Source organism: Coloeus monedula, assembly GCF_965178545.1.
Source record: "Coloeus monedula genome assembly, chromosome: 10".
NCBI lineage: Eukaryota > Metazoa > Chordata > Aves > Passeriformes > Corvidae > Coloeus > Coloeus monedula.
Window position 1 is genome coordinate 1406183 of NC_138790.1, and position 15630 is coordinate 1421812.

At 51.8% G+C, this 15630-nt stretch overlaps 2 protein-coding genes across 4 annotated transcripts in view; one reads left to right on the plus strand and one right to left on the minus strand.

Annotated features, from left to right (window-relative positions):
* MAP3K13 (mitogen-activated protein kinase kinase kinase 13) overlaps positions 1 to 8315 on the plus strand; it is a 68467-nt gene extending 60152 nt beyond the window's left edge. Inside the window, exons 10-17 of one of the 2 annotated variants that reach the window (XM_082287707.1) lie at positions 215 to 324; positions 1468 to 1584; positions 2080 to 2217; positions 3227 to 3947; positions 5088 to 5158; positions 6977 to 7274; positions 7926 to 8023; positions 8112 to 8315. In XM_082287707.1, the coding sequence (XP_082143833.1) occupies positions 215 to 324; positions 1468 to 1584; positions 2080 to 2217; positions 3227 to 3947; positions 5088 to 5158; positions 6977 to 7274; positions 7926 to 8023; positions 8112 to 8148 (1590 nt within the window). In that variant the 3' untranslated portion in view covers positions 8149 to 8315. Of the gene's footprint in view, positions 1 to 214; positions 325 to 1467; positions 1585 to 2079; positions 2218 to 3226; positions 3948 to 5087; positions 5159 to 6976; positions 7275 to 7925 lie in introns of both variants that reach the window. The other variant, XM_082287708.1, reaches the window with a different exon arrangement.
* A 4255-nt stretch (positions 8316 to 12570) lies between these two features.
* On the minus strand, positions 12571 to 15549 carry TMEM41A (transmembrane protein 41A). Of its 2 annotated transcripts, XM_082287698.1 has the most exons (5): positions 15367 to 15549; positions 15112 to 15265; positions 14159 to 14320; positions 13504 to 13642; positions 12571 to 12998 (listed from the first exon to the last, which is right to left on the minus strand). In XM_082287698.1, the coding sequence occupies exons 1-5, from the start codon at positions 15462 to 15464 to the stop codon at positions 12778 to 12780; spliced, it is 774 nt and encodes a 257-aa protein (XP_082143824.1). In that variant the 5' UTR covers positions 15465 to 15549; the 3' UTR covers positions 12571 to 12777. The 2 variants fall into 2 exon arrangements, with proteins under 2 accessions (XP_082143824.1, XP_082143825.1); XM_082287699.1 differs by lacking the exon at positions 13504 to 13642.
* Positions 15550 to 15630: the final 81 nt, after the last annotated feature.

Genomic DNA, 15630 nt, shown 5'->3' on the forward strand with positions numbered 1-15630 from the left:
ATTTGGAGCACAATATTGTAAATACCATTTGAAAATGCTGGCACTAAATGTGCTGCAGTGTTGTTACCCAAAATAATTCAGCTAACAAAAGTACATTCTCAAGCCAAAGCTGTAATTTTCTGCAGACACAAAGAACATTGCCCAAGAATTTTTCTGTGGTGCACCTACAGATCCCAACTCTTTGTAAATAGCTGAAAGTGAATTGTTTTCCTAGGCTGAATGGAGAGAAGAAGTGAAGAAACATTTTGAGAAAATTAAAAGTGAAGGAACTTGTATCCACCGGCTGGATGAAGAATTGATTCGCCGTCGAAGAGAGGAGCTGAGGTCTGTTCACAGTCTTTTGTGTTACTGTTTGCTTTTCTCATCCAGCCTCCCCTTCCCTCAGCTTGTCCTCACAGGGCCTCCTGCTCCAGCCCCTGACTCTTTTTATTCTCCTCTTGTACTGAGGTTCCCAAAACAGGACCCGGTATTCCTGGTGGTATAAATTTGGGCAGCCTAAATTCCTTGTGAACCCAGAAACTGAAATTCCCATGGGCATGGCCTGGGCCATGAGCAGTGCTTGGCTGATGGGAAGCTGGAGAAAAGCAGTGGGAACTGTCCCTGCTCTTGGGCAGTCTCAACAGTTTGCTCCAGACAAGGTAGCAAAGGCGTGTGTGTTTCCCAGGGAATATTTCTGCCTGAGATTTGGCGTTTGTGGTGACAGCACTGAAGCAGATACATCCATCTCAGTGGGAAATCCATCCTGAGGTTGGCTGTGAGCATTTTCTGCCCTGATACTTTCTTTGGGTTAGTTATTCCAGAGAAGTGAACATACTTCATATGAACAGCCCCACTGAAATGCATTTTGAACATTAGACCAACTTAAAAATGAAAGCAGAAGGTTTATTTAAAGAAGGGAAAGTGTTTCCTCCTGTGATAAAAATTTGCAAATACAGTTGACAGAGAAACATAAAACACATAAGAAGCAGTTCTGTGTCAAACCTGAGGAGCCAAAGGGGCCCTTGGCCAGGCAATTTGATGCAGTTCAGTGTTCCCTGTCCCCAGGGAGCTTTGGGTGGTCACATCTTGTAGCTGTACTGGGGCTGTGGGGACACCCTGCTGGTAATGAAATACAGACACATGACATCTTTCCTGTTCCTGTAGAGGAGAGGTTTAGCCCCTTCTCCATGCAAACAGGATGATCAGGGCTTGGCCAGAGGGCTCCTGGGTTCGTGTGAGGCATTTGCAGCTCTTCTAGGGAGAAGTGTTGCCACCCTTTCAAGGCTATTAAACACTTTCTAAACCATACCATGATTTATTCCTGTGTCAGGCTCTTAATCATCATTCACTGTTAGCTGTGTCTGGGGTTCAGTGCAGTACATCTGGCAAATTTGACTTTTGAAAGGCCTTTTCCTAAAGCACCTGTACTTATCCTCATTCTCTTGGTCCGTGGAAGTCAGACTGGAATAAAGCCCTTTCTGCTTTCAGACATGCATTAGATATCCGTGAGCACTACGAGAGGAAGCTGGAGCGAGCCAATAACCTGTACATGGAGCTCAGTGCTATCATGCTGCAGCTGGAGGTGCGGGAGAAGGAGCTCATCAAGTACGTGTGTGGGAATGGCGTGGTGCACGTGGCAGTCTGCACACAGCAGAGCAGAAACAGCGCTGCATTTCTGAACTGGACGGTGGCACGTGTAGATTTAGTGTCCCCTGACAAACTCCAAAGGCTGGGGAATTGCTGGCCAGCAGGGAGAGAGCCCTGTGGAGTGAATTCCTGCAGACCACTGTCAGTGCTTACTGACTGGGAGAAAGGCACCTTCCCATTTGGTGCTGGCATTCTTTGGCCCATGAGTGAAGGGAACGGCAGTGCTGCTTCTGGACTGTGTGCTAGGGCCCTGTCCCTGCTGCCTGCAGAAGGAGTTTAGAAGTGTCTGTGTCCTTGCCCAGCAGAGCAGGTTGTGTTGCAGCCAGCCGTGGCTGGGAATCGGGCATGCAGCACGTTCCCTGCGGAGCCAGTTCCTGCCCAGCGGGAGTGGCAGGTGGGGAGAGAGACAAGTGATGTGGTTTTCATTTGTTTTTTCTTTCCCTGATGTTTCAGGAGGGAACAAGCAGTGGAAAAGAAATACCCTGGGACTTACAAACGCCACCCGGTCAGACCAATAATCCACCCCAATACAGTGGAGAAGTTGATGAAGAGGAAAGGGGTCTCCCATAAACCAGGCAGCCAGACCAAACGGTGAGAAGTAACAACCCAGTCCTGTGCCAGAGCCGGAGACAATTTTGGTCTGATCCCCACTGGGATGAGCAGGCAGTTCTTCCCTTTGAGCCTGATGAAATGCAGGGTGGGACAAAGGGGTGTTCACACTTGGGCCTCATCTGATCCTCAGAACCATAATTGTTTAATTATCTTAAGGTGAAAGGGATGAATCCTGCCATCCCTCCCACCTGGGCAGCTCTCTGGAGCCACAGAATCACAGGATATGTTGGTTGAGTGAATGAATTGTTGGTCTGTGTGATTTTTGAGCAGATGATGGTGCTTGGACAGGAGTTATCTCTTGTGTTTTCTCAAATTCCTAACTGTCCAAGTAGCTAGATCATCCCTGACTTGGATGGGAATAAGCAGGGCGAGGAATTGTGGAAATCAGCCAGACCTCAGGAAGGATGGATTCAATTGTTGAGGAATTAATTTGGGATTTGAGATTTGGGAATTCATGCTGTCCTTTCAGTTATTTCTCTTCTGCATGACTTTTAGATAGGGAAATTATTTTTTTCTAGAGGAGTTGTCTTAGTCTTTACTTTTTTGGGGATATCCAGGAGTTAGTCCTGATTACCAGTGAATAATCACTTCTGAATTAATATCCCCACACGGCTCTGAGATGAGCAGCCTGATCACCACCACTGTACACACACAGAGTGAGAGCCATGCTCTACCCCAAGGTCCTGGGAGGGAGCTATTTTGGGAGAGAACATCAAAATCAGAGCGGAAAAGGAGAGCGTGTGACAACTCCTGGAGAAAACAGCAAGAAGGGAGTGTAGAGCAGGGTGAGCTGAGTGGAAAGGACGTTGAGTGGAGAGAATCTCAGGGACCAAAATGCAGGAGTCAAGCAGCTGAAGGGCAGGGCAGCCTGTAGATTTTAGGAAGCAGAGTGTGCTTTTGCCTCCAGCTGCCTCTTCATCCTGGCTCTGGGCCGGTGTCACTTCTTTGTCTGTGGCTTGACATGTGCCTTCCTCTCCCTGTCTCCCAGGCCAGATCTACTGAAGTCGGAGGGCATACCCAGCACAGAAGCAGCATCCAATGGCTCCCCAGTCTCAGGAAGTCCCAAGATGTCAACCCTGAGTGGCAAAAGCCGGTACCGCAGCAAGCCCCGGCACCGCCGGGGGAACAGCAAAGGCAGCTACAATGAATTTGCAGGGATCTTGAAAAACCAGCCAGCGCCAGACGATGCCCCCCCGCCTGCCCCTCCCCACGCCCCCGGAGCGCCACAGCAGCCCGGCCACGGTGCCCACGGGCAGCACTCGCGGCTGCACGCCCACGGGCAGGACATCGCCACCTGCGCCAACAACCTGCGCTACTTCGGGCCCGCGGCCGCGCTGCGCAGCCCCCTCAGCAACCACGCCCAGCGCCGCATGTCCGGCTCCAGCCCCGACCTCATCTCCACCGCCATGGAGGCCGACTGCCGCCGCGGCCTGGACAGCAAGGACGGCACGGCCGAGCGCTGGCAGTGCTGCCAGGCGGATCCCTACGACACCTGCCTGCAGTGCAGGGACGAGGACAGTGGCCAGGCACAGATGGCGTCCGCTGAACCAGGGGGGAGCCGCCCCCAGTCGCCGGCGTCCGCGTCCCTCTACGAGAGCGCGCAGTTCATGGAGAAGCTGGAGGAGCAGGGCACGGCAGCGTCCGCCCTGGGCACTCCCCAGCACTTGGCTTCCTCAGGGCTGCCCTGCAAAGCAAGATCCCTCCAAAAGGTGAGGACAGAGCACTGGGGTTTGAAGATGTGGTTTTGGTAGGGCCTGGTTCTCTTACGTGCAGTTTCGCCAATTTTAGTTGGAGTTGCAGCTTGTTCTACTGAATTTTTGATGTTGAAACAGTCTCAAAATGCTTTCAAGCCTTTCTCCAAAGGAAGGGATAAATGCATTCTTTAAATTGTTCTGTAATATCACGTGAGAGTTTCTTTGGGAATCTGTGCTGCTGCTGTGTCTCAGAACAAGGATTCAACATTTGCCATGATCTTGGGGACATCCCTTTTGCTGCACCTGACAGAAATTGTCCCCCTGCACTGAAAGTCGTAGTTCCTCCTGTATTTTGTGAAGATTTTGCAAGAGTAAAAAAGAGGTTATGGCACAGTTGTACAGAAACAGCTCTTTGTTCCTCCTGCTTCCATCCAGGTGAGAGAAGAAGCAGTCTGAGTTCAAAGAGCAGGAAAACTGGGCCTGGCTGGAAAAGTCAAGGAAAATAGCATAACTACCAGAGTGTGGGTTGGCCCCAGCAGGAAGGGAGTGGGACCTTGTAAGACAAGGGGATGGCATGAAATAAAGACTGAAACTGAATGAGGGGATGACAGGTTGGATAGGATAGGAGGAGGCTGTAAAAACCCAGCAGTGTGGGGGTAGATTTGGGTGGGAGAAGGAGAATAAAAGTCTCTGTGCTCACTGAGGTATGAAACAAATCCCAAGTTCTCCTAGTTGGTGAAACCTATTGGCAAAGGCTGTGCCATCCTCCATCCTGCTCTATTGATGGGCTGCAGCAGAAGAGGGTAAAGCCAAGAGCGCCAAATCAGCTCAATAATTTATGTGGGTTTCCATGTGATACTAATTACTTGATTTGCTTCAGTGAGAATCTGGAACGTTCTGTGCTCCTTGCCTGCTAAAATACTCCAGTGTATTTCTCAGGCAGTCACTCCAGATTCAGGAATGGTGCCCTTGAGGCTGCCTGAAACAGCCTCCTGGTAAGATGACGTCTGAGTCAGTGTTCCTGACACACAGGCTGTTTTCTGGTCTGGATTCTTGCAACCTGTTGGCACAGTGACTTTGTCCTGGAGGACCAAGGGTCAGCCACGTTTGAACTTCCCCAAACATGACACCCTTTTTGTCCTTGTTTTCTGCCAGAGCGGGGACGAGTCATCAGAAGAGGAGGAGGGCGAGGTCGATAGCGAAGTGGAGTTTCCTCGCAGACAAAGGTAAAAGGTGAATTCACTCTAATCTCTCTTTGGTGGGACAAAACTGAGGAGGACAACTCTCACAGCAGCTGCACACCAGCACTGAAACTGGGGAAGGTGCTGGCAAAAGAATAGAATCCCATTCACTGTGTCACATCCACCCTCAGCTGATCCCTCGCTGTTCCAGCCCATCCTGAGATGTTCTCTCTGGCCCAGCTTTCCTGCTGCAGCCTGTTTGCACCACAACTTGATCACACTTGATAATGTTATTCTGCCTTTATAAATGAGCTGCTGCATCTGTTTCACCAGGATCACATGTAGTGGATGTGGGAACCCTTTGTGGGGCTCTTCCCAGTGTTGTTTATTAATTGTTGCTGCAGTGGGGAGGACTCCAGCCCAGCACCTTCATAACTGAATTCAGATAAGATTGCGGAGCTAAGTGACAACAGCTGATCAAATGTGATGGTGTTGCCTGTAAAATAAGACTTCGGGGAGTGTTCCTACATAAGCCTGGGGAACAGCAGGATTTACAGTCCTATGCTCAGGAAAGACATCATGGACTTGGTGCTGTAGCTTTATGAAAGCAGCTGCTTGAAGTGCAGGAGTGATCCAGTAGGCAGACAGGTTAAAGGTTTGATTCAAAGGAGCAAAGAAGAAAATAAAAGCTTGTCTGCTGTTGTGTGCATCCACAGCACACCTGAAGCTTAAATCCTAATGCCCCCTTCATTGCCCCAGCTCAAAGACCACAGTAAAGTTTGGAAAGGTACTGAGAAGTGTGACAAGAGTGGTTAGGGATGGTTTCCATAGAAGAGGAGAACAAATCCATGTGAAATGTTTCTCTAGCAGGAGGAGAGGCAACACCGGAGGTGCATGAAATTGTAATTTACGTGGAGAAAATAGACAAGGAATGATTCTTCACATTCATGGTAGGGGCAGCCAGTGAAGCAAACAGGGCTTTAAAGTGAAGAAAAGGAAGCACTTTTTCCATCCAGAACATTTTCAAATGTGGAGCTCATTGTCAAGGTGTGCTGTGGAAATCAGAGCATGAAGAGCCATAAGTGCAGAATTTCTGGAGTATGGATCCCTCAGTGACTGTTAGCATTGTCACTGGGTTTGCGCTTCCACTCAGAGGTCAGATGTGCTGAGTGGTACAAACCAGGAAGAGATGCCAGGAGAAAGCAGGCTCTGTCTGCATGCCCTGGTCTCATACTTGTCTCAGATGATTCCTTCCTGCCTGGGGTTGAAGGCAGAACGCTGGGCTGGATGAGTTATGTGACTCACACAGCTCCTGCGTGATGTTGTTTCCTCTGTGATTTACTAACTTGGAAGATAAGGAGGACAAACTGCCTGTTCCATGTGGTGCCCATTTGTGGGTCTCCTGGCATGGTCCCTCAACTGATGTGTTGCCCCACTGCTGTTGAATCCTGGCACAAGGCCACTTCCACGGTCCTCTAACTGTGAGTTTATTTCTTGAGTGGACGCTCCTAAATCCTGCCTGGCTTTTGGGATGGCTGCCAGGTGATGCAGGTATTCCCAGGTGAGTTAGCTTGAACTGCACAGTACAGCCTTGCCTTCCTTTAGGAAAAGGCACTGTCAAAGAAAAATCTGCTCCAGGGCAGATCAGCTAATATGGACATAGCAGACAGGACCAAATAAGAACAGATGAATTTAAAGATGCAGGTCTTGAACTAAATCACTCAGCAGAGGTAGAAATCTGTAGCTGCAGGATGTGGAAGGCACTCCCCAAGGCCTGGTGTAGCAGAGCAGTGAACACAGCACCCAGGAAGTTCCTGTGAGTGTGATCCAAGGTGAGCACTGAACTTCTCTCCCTGTTTGCAGACCCCACCGCTGCATCAGTAGCTGCCAGTCCTACTCGACCTTCAGCTCCGAGAACTTCTCCGTGTCGGATGGAGAGGAGGGGAACACAAGCGACCACTCGAACAGCCCGGATGAGCTGGCCACCAAGCTGGAGGATGAGCTGGCTGAGAAGCTGGAGGACATGTTGTCCCAGACTCCAGAGATCCCCATTGAAATCTCCACGCAGTCAGATGGGCTTTCTGACAAAGAGTGTGCTGTGCGGAGGGTCAAGACTCAGATGTCTCTGGGCAAACTTTGTGCAGATGAACACAGCTGTGAGGTGAGTTGGTTATCCCCTCGTCCTTCCACTCAGTGGAAAAAAACTACATAAATGTTATGGAAAGGAATCCAAGGGCCAGAAAGCTGGAACGCTGCCTAGGAAATGCTGTGGTAGGTGTACTATGGCAAAGCAACTGCTGCAATGCCCAATCTTCCTCCTGCTTGGCAGAAGAGTGGGTGGGGGAAAAGTAGCACAAACAAAGCTGAACATAATGTGCTGGTCAAGATGAGTGTGATTTTGGGAGGCCGTCAGATCTGCAGTTGCATTAAGTGGGATAAAAATAGATAATGAAATGGAGCGGATATAAACTGCCTCAGACATATCCATTGGCAGCCTTGCTGACAAAGCTGGAATGACTTTCTTCCTTTTGCTGCCTTTCAAGTGTTTGGGAGGGGAAGGGCAGAGCCTGCTGCACCATCTCCTCCTAACGCTGCGCTTGGGAGTGCTCTGACCAGGCATTTCTGTGCTGGCCCCTCTCTGAGGGGACACAAGTGACCTTTGGTGGGGCAGTCGTGTGCTGTGCCCTCTCCTGTGTGTGCCACTCTCCTCCTCTGGTGACCTTTGCCTGGCTGCTGTGACGGACTGGGATGTGTGGGTGATGTGCAGTACGGGAATGGTGCTCAAGTCTCCCCCTTTCCTTTTGTCTTGCAGAACCCACCACAGTTTGGAGAATCAGACTGTGACTCTTCTGAAGGGGAGTGTTCTGATGCCACAGTCAGGACCAATAAGCCCTGCAGCTCTGCTACTTGGTAATACAGATCTCCCCCAAAGCTTCCTGGTACTGGCATTTTGATTTCCCTGAGATTCCACTTCATTCCCCTTCATCACACTTTACAGGAAGAGAAGATGCTTCTCCTTCCCACCCCAGGAGTGATTTGCAATAACCCGAATCTCTGGAAAATGTCCAAATGAAATTAATTCTCTTTGAGCATTTCAATCAAGAATGGCAGGGATGTATTTTATTGAATAATCTAGTTACTGTAACATGGATATTTATTTTTTTGACATTTTAACACTTTTTACTGTAAAGAGTGGATTGTATTTATAGACACACAGACTTGTTGCAAAAAAAAAAAAAAAACCGTTCAGAAAGCAAGCACACTATGGAGAAACATCCTGGGAGTCCTGCCTGGACAGCTTTGTGTACAGACACGGGGGATTCTCTTGCTGCTTGCACAGGGGACCAGGCCTCGTGGCCCTGAAGATTGGAGAACAGATCAAGAGAACTAAACCACTCAGTCTTATCAAATGAGGAAAAGCAGAAAAAGACCTGACTGTAGGGTCACCTGTGAACAAAGTGTTTTCAGTATAACCAGCTGGGTCATTTTTAATCAGAAGGTGGACATGTTCCTGGAGAAAACTGGTACCGAGGTGCTAACATCCAGGGTCTTCTGAGTCGATACATCCCCAGGAATGTAATGGTGGGTTTTATTTTAAGGGTTTTTAGTTTCTTTTTTTAATCAGCATTTTGTTGTGAGATCCTGCAAATGTATTCTAACCTCGTCCTCTCGAGAATTGGTATCAGAGCACTTCTTACCACCGTCCTTGCTTCACTCTGGGAGTGTCAACCTCCAGCTGAGCAGGGAAACCTCTCTCAGATGCAGCGTGCCATTTCCCAGTTTACTTCCTCCTCTTACCTCCTGTCTGTTTCAGTCAGTCAAAGAAATCAATCAACTCAGTGTTGGCCAAGCAAGGACTTGCAAAGTGTGGAAAGCACATTCCGCAGAGCCCGAGCACTTCTGGGGAGGACACTGGAGACGCCTGGACTGGACTGGGAGAAGCAGCCTCTCACCTACAGCAGCATCGAGAACCAGCAGAGAGCTGTGTGTTGAGGGGGAAGACTGGGAATCACTGGCCTGGCTAGGAGCATCGGCCCTGCTCTGTCTCCTTATTCACTGTACATTCTTGGAAGCATTAGCAGCTGCCTGCCCTTCGTGGCAGGCCTTGTGCAGGGAATCTTGACATGGCCGTGGCACGGCTGTGTCTCGGGCGTGCCCCAAGGCCTCTGTTTCTCCTCCAAGCTGAAACTCTGCAGGTGCAAGTGAGGATAGTACTGGTATGTGACAGGCCGAGGCATTGGCAGATGAGAAAAATTTGTTTTCTGATAGAACTCATAGTGCCTTCCCTTCAAACACTACTCTTCTAAAATAATATTGAAAGAGAACAAAATGATAGAGCACGTTCCCCCCCTTCCTTAGTTGATGTCCCCCTGCAAGAGCCCTCCCTCTGCCCTTCCCAGTGCGCTGGCTGGCATGGCCAGCCAGAGGTGAACGGCAGGAATGGACCATGGACAGGTACTTCTGTTGCTTTGTTTGTTTACATTTTATGTTAAAATATTGGTTTGAACTTAACTGTGGTAATTTATAGCCTCATGGCAAAGTGAAGGAAAATGTCTTACTTATACAGAGAGCAGTATTGTATGAGTTAAATTATCCCATATTTTTAAATTTTTGTAGCTGGACTACAGACAGATCTTAAGTTATAATGTTATTTTATTATTTATTATCATTTCTGTAGATCAGAAGGTTGGCTTCACCGCTAGCACAATTGTAATCTCTGTGTGTGATGTTACCTTCTCCCTGCTCGCCGGAGGGGTGGGAGCAGAGCTGGGCTCAGTGGCTGTCAGGAGTTGCTGCCTCTCGTGATTTCCAGGGATGCTGTTACCCCAGGGCAGAGAACAGAGAGGGCGCTGCAGTCAGGTTCCTCGTGGGCAGAGCTGCAGTTTCCTCACGTTGCTGGTGGTCGGCAGCCGCTGAACTGGTGGGAATGTGGGAAGGGTGGTCAGGGAGTGAGTGGCTTTTGAATTGATCACAAAGTGAGTAACTGTGACAAGATTCCCTGGCCAGAGCATCCAAAAGGACACCAGGGAGGAGGGCAGCTGCCCCGGGCAGTGGGTCCATGTGGTGGATCACCTGGGCAGGACCAGACAGACTCCTGGAGAGGGAGTGACCTGCTCACCCTGCTCTGGGCGGAGGCAGAATCCCGTGAGGAGTGAAGCTCTTTGCTGGCTCCTTTCCTCTCTCTTCCCCCCCCTCGTTTCTCCTCCCCAGTGTTCTTTATCTCTCGGCCAGTGGCAGGAGGAGCTGGCAGGGCCAGAGATGGCTTTGCTGTTGTGGGGTGAGAGGGGTTTGGTGGTGCAGGTGGTTACTCAGGAGACTCGAGACCGAGGTGTGGGAGTTTAGCAGTGGAGAACTGTGTGCATGTAACACATTGTGGTGTAAAGAGGTGGAGAGCTGCCATCAGGTGTCCCCAGCAGAGGGTGCCAAGCCCTGTGCCCCTGGGGAGGCTCTGCTCAGACCTGGCAGGCTCTGGGAGACCCCTGGGCAGCACTGGTATCCTTGGGCAGTCCCACAAACAGCCCCGAAGCAGAGCTGCCTCCAGCTCAGGCCTGTCACTGTCCCCAGGGCCTCCAGCCTGTGGTGATGCAGTCCCTGACAAACAGATTCCAGAGGGGCTTGGGTACCTGCAGTCTCTGCATAGGCTCCACCATGGGATGAAGCTCCACTGGGCTCGCAGAGCTTTGGTGTGTCTGATTTCGGGACCCTTCTGGGCCAGCTGTCCTGGGTGTGTGCTGATCCCTCCCCATCCTTGCCTGGGGACATGCTGGCCCATTCTGCAGCCTGGACAAGCAGAGCTGCTCCCTCCAGGCTGCCACATTTAGCTCTATTCTCCTCACACCCCCGGGTCACTGCACTGTTAGTCCAGCGTTGCTGCTCCCACCCGCTGCCCCCGACGCTGCATCCCTCTGGGAATGCCACTAGGGCAGCCCTAGTGGAGGTGTCACCCCAGCCTCCCCTGCACACACGTCCCACAGCCTTGCTGTGTGCAGGCAGAGCTGGCTCAGCACCCCCACATTCCTGGGATGGTTGCTGTCAGTTCTGGGGGGGTTATATAGGACTTTCCTTAGTGACACCTCCCTGGGATTGCACAGACACAGTCCCCACGTCGCTGTATGGGCACCTCTGCTGCGGTTCCTCGCACTTCCACTCCTGGCAGGGTCTGGGGTTGAGAGGTGTAAGTGGGCCTGCTTACTCCTTGTAGTAACACTGCGTTCCAGGGCTGGAGTAAACTTTGTGGGTTCCCTTTCCAGCATCCTGAGTACCCTGATCCAGTTCTCGTGGCTGCTGACAGCTCCTGAACACTAGCCTAGATTTTCTCCCAGAGCTGAATGTTGCCCTCCCCGCTGTCGTGTTAAGTACCCATTTCATCTTGGCCCTGTCCAGTAGTGTTCATCCCCTCCTCCCTGCTCTGTGGATTCCTGAGACAAACTTGATTTTTTTTTTTTGTATTGACCAGTGTACAGTGATGGAAACAAGAATGACTATCAAAGCAAACAATGCATGGAATAAAAAGCCAGTGTACTTCAATGCTGCAGGCTGGTCTGGTGATCTGGGAACGGGTTCTCATGGACTTTGGTATGATGTCATGAAGCCTTGCTCTGGGGTCTCACGTCTGCCCCCTTCCATACCATGAAGGTTACTTTATCCTCTAAGTGGATCTCCTCATGGAGAGCAAATACCAAAACCCCAAGAGCAGAGTATCATCCCTGGGGAAGGAGGGTGCTGAGGCCCTCGCACAGGGTGCCCAGAGAAGCTGTGGCTGCCCGTGGATCCCTGGCAGTGTCCAAGACCAGGCTGGATGGGGCTTGGAGCAGCCTGGGATAGTGGAAGGTGTCCCTGCCCCTGAGAGGGACAGGATGGGCTTTAGGATCCCTTCCAACCCAAACCATTCTGGGATTCTGTGCTCTCATAGACAGAGCCCACCTCTTTATTTGGAATCCTCCTAGTTATACAGGAGCAAATGTTTCAAGGTGCTTTTCAAGGACAAATCTCTGCCAGTCAGGCACATCCATTCCTGTCCTTTTTCCCTTTAGTCTTTATGGGGAGTAGCAGCCACTGGCAGACCAGAGAAGCAATCTCAAGTATTCTGACATGACTGATTCAGGCATGACTGATTCAGGCAGCTCAAATCCTGAGCATTGTGCTGCAGGGTGTGCTGGTTTAACATGGGAATCAAAGAAGAATGTTCTACAGCTGCACCCTGGAACACCATTATTTTCTCGAGTTGGTGCTTGTACAGCTGCACTGGAGCACAGGGCTCATCATTTTAGGCCAAAAATGCTAAATCTGTCGAGTTGGAGGGAGCAGGGCCTGCCTACTGCCGCCAGGGCTGTGCTTGGCCAGTGTTCCACAGCTGTGTTCTGGTCTGCCTTTCTCACAGGATGCCCATACTCCTCCTTTGATTCCCCAAAGCCTCAGGCACAGGAGACTGATTTAAATGAAACAGGCAAATTAACTGAGTGTTCACAAAGCCCCTGTATCTCTCTCTCCGTGCAGACACACGCACAGGTAAACATTCATTAAAAATAAGAACTGACACCTCCTCTGACATGAGAAGGATGATTAAAAATTGCCACTGTCCTTGGTGGCACAGAGCATGCAGAATATAACCCCTGGGAACAGAGTCCTGCAGCTTTCACCCCAAAACTGGGGCACCTGAGCCATCACAAGCTCTTTTTGCCATTGAGTGTCTGAACTTGCTTGTCCCCATTCAGCTTCAGATGTTTCTTGCTGTATTTCTTGATGAGGGTCCCTGGAATCAGCGCTGCCACAGCCATGGCCAGCAGCTTGAGCAGTGTGTCCCAGGAGAAGATGGCATCCAGAGAGGTGATTTGGGACAGAATGGCCCCTGTCTGCACACAGATGAAATTATATGGTGTAAGGCCTGAAGGAATCAGAGCAGAAAAAAGCTGTTAGTACCCCCCTAGGGAAAATGAGCTCAAATATGCCCAAGGCCAGACACAGAAATCCCAGAACTGTTAGGGTTGGAAGGACCTCTAGGGATCATCCAGTCCAACCTCCCTTGCTAAGGCAGGGTTACCCAGAGCAGGTGACACAGGAATGTCTCCAGAGAAGGACACTCCATGCCCTGTGTGGGCAGCTGCTCCAGTCCTCTGCCACCCTCCATGGAAAATTCTTCCTCATGTTGAGGTGGAACTCAGTGTTTTCATTTACAGCCATTACACAGACACAGGGGTCTGTGCTTGTAGCAGAAAGAACCGGGTGTAAAGCAAAATTTGCAGCACTTGGGACACCTGTTTACAGAATGCTCAAGGGCAGCACAGAGGAAACAGACCAAGGGTCAGAGTCCCAGCTCTGCCCCCCCGGCTCAGGGATACCAAGAGCAGCAGTGTCACACTGTCCCCTCAGGCTGTGTCCCCAGGCCTTACCAATGAGGACGGAGAGGAAGAATTGGGATATGGGGATGTTTAAAATGGGAGCTGAGAGGTTCAGGAACCAGTTTGGTGTCATGGGGAACAGCCTCAGGAACAACAAGAAGAAAAATAAGCAGCTCCTGTTCTCTTCTACCTGCCAAAAGAAACGTTCCACATTATTCCTGCTCCTCAGACAGCAGTAACATTCAAATGGCCACGATACTGGAGTGGATTTAGGTTTTATTCTAACATGCCACTGCATAACATCAGTTCAGAGCTGATGGAAAGCAGCAATATTATGTATGTATGGGAGCTTAATGGTGAGCCAGCCCTCTTCAAAGAAGGGATGGAAATGAGACCTCACCTGAACCATAGATCAGGAAGTCAAGAGCAGGACCACCTCCAGCATACAACACAGCATGGATGGAGGCAGTTCTGGAGCACAGGGGCTTCCCAAACACTCCTTTATTTCATGTCTGCTTTTCCTTAGGATCTGGGATTTTCCTGGCAGCCTCTTTGCCAACAGGCTTGCTCCAAGAGAGCAGCCTGCTCCTAGACTGTGCCCTCAGCAGGCCTCATGCATCCCCTGCACACACTCATTTTCACTGTCACCCCAAGAGCAGCCTGGCCCAGGGCCACCCTGGATGTCAGCAGAACTGCCAGTTCTTACCTTCCCTTGCAGCAGAGCCACCTTCTCAGGGAAGAAGTGGACGATGAGCTGCTTGCCAAAGGCTGCAGAGAGCAGGTAGCAGAGGGTGGCTCCCACAGACGTGAGCACCGAGCACAGCACCAACCCCATCCATGGCCCGAAGAGCGCTCCAGCCAGGACATTCTGTGGGGACAATGTGGAGTGAGGCCTGGGGGACACAATGTGTCACAGAACCACAGAATTGTCAGGGTTGGAAAGGACCTCTGGAGATTATGCAGTCCAAATCCCCTGCCAAGGGAGGGTCACCCAGAGCAGGTGACACAGGAACAAGTGGGTTTGGGATGTCTCCAGAGAAGGAGACTCTGCACCCTTCCTGGGCAGCGGTTCCAGTGCTCTGCCACCCTCCATGGAAAGAAATTCTTCCTTATATTGAGGTGAAACTTCTTGTGTTTTAGTTTATGGCCATTGCTCCTTGTCCTGTTGCTGGGCGCCACTGAACAGAGTCTGGCACCATCCTCTGACACCCCTTGGAGATATTTATATGCATTAGTGAGATCCCCTCTCAGTCTTCTCCACTAACCAGGCCCAGCTCCCAGTCTCTCCTCATCAGAGAGATGCTCCAGCTGTATGTCTTTGTGGCCTCTACTGGACCCTCTCCTCCTCACCTCTCTTGTCCTGAGGAGCCCAGAACTGGAGCTGGCACTCCAGCTGTGCCTCACCAGCAGAGGGGCAGGATCACTCCCTGACCTGCTGGCAACGCTCTTCCCAGTGCACTCCAGGATCCCACTGACCCTCCCGGCCTCATTAGCCACCAACGCTCCCCGATCCTTCCCAGCAGAGCTGCTCTCCAGCAGGTCAGCCCCGACCCGTACTGGCACTGAGGGTTACTCCTGCCCAGCTGGGAGACCGCTCGGGTCCCTCCGGCTCCTCCTGCCCGATCCGTGAGTGCCCTGGCCCTCGCCGCGCTCCCGTACCAGGAGGCTGGAGCCGGGGATGGCGAAGCTCTGCTTGTACAGGTACGCGCCGCAGAACAGGGCCAGCGCCGCGCCCCGGTGCTGCCGCTCGTAGTCCCGCAGCGCCTCGGCCAGATCCCGCAGCTCTTCCAGGTCCGCCGGGAAGCGCAGTGCCCTGCGGGGAGGAAAGACACGCGGGCAGCCCCGGGGGAAGAGAGGGACACGCGGGCAGCCCCCGGGGGACAGACGGACACAGCCCCGGCCCCCCACACCCACCTGCGCGTCTGCCCCGCGCTCAGCCGCACCGACAGCAGCCACAGCGCGGCCGTGGCGGCCGCAAAGACGAGCAGGAGCCCGGCCGGGCGCCGCCACATCCCGGGTCGGGGCCGCCGTTCCGCCGCCGGACCGACCCGAGCGAACGCGGCCCCTCCCGGCCCGGCCCTGCCGCCCTCAGCGCCCCGAGCCGGGCGCGCACGCGCGAGGCGGGGCCCCCGTGAGGGCCGCGGTGGCGGGCGCGGCGCGGGCGGAGCTGTGGGGACT

What these genes read in the sequence shown, in the direction of transcription:
- TMEM41A (XM_082287698.1), bottom strand. Translation starts at nt 15,464, where the DNA reads ATGTGGCGGCGCCCGGCCGGGCTCCTGCTCGTCTTTGCGGCCGCCACG. An exon ending in AGCGCGGGGCAGACGCGCAG is followed by an intron (nt 15,266 to 15,366) that starts GTGGGTGTGGGG and finishes TCCTCCCCGCAG; the next exon opens with GGCACTGCGCTTCCCGGCGG. An exon ending in TGGCTCTGCTGCAAGGGAAG is followed by an intron (nt 13,643 to 14,158) that starts GTAAGAACTGGC and finishes TTCTTTTGGCAG; the next exon opens with GTAGAAGAGAACAGGAGCTG.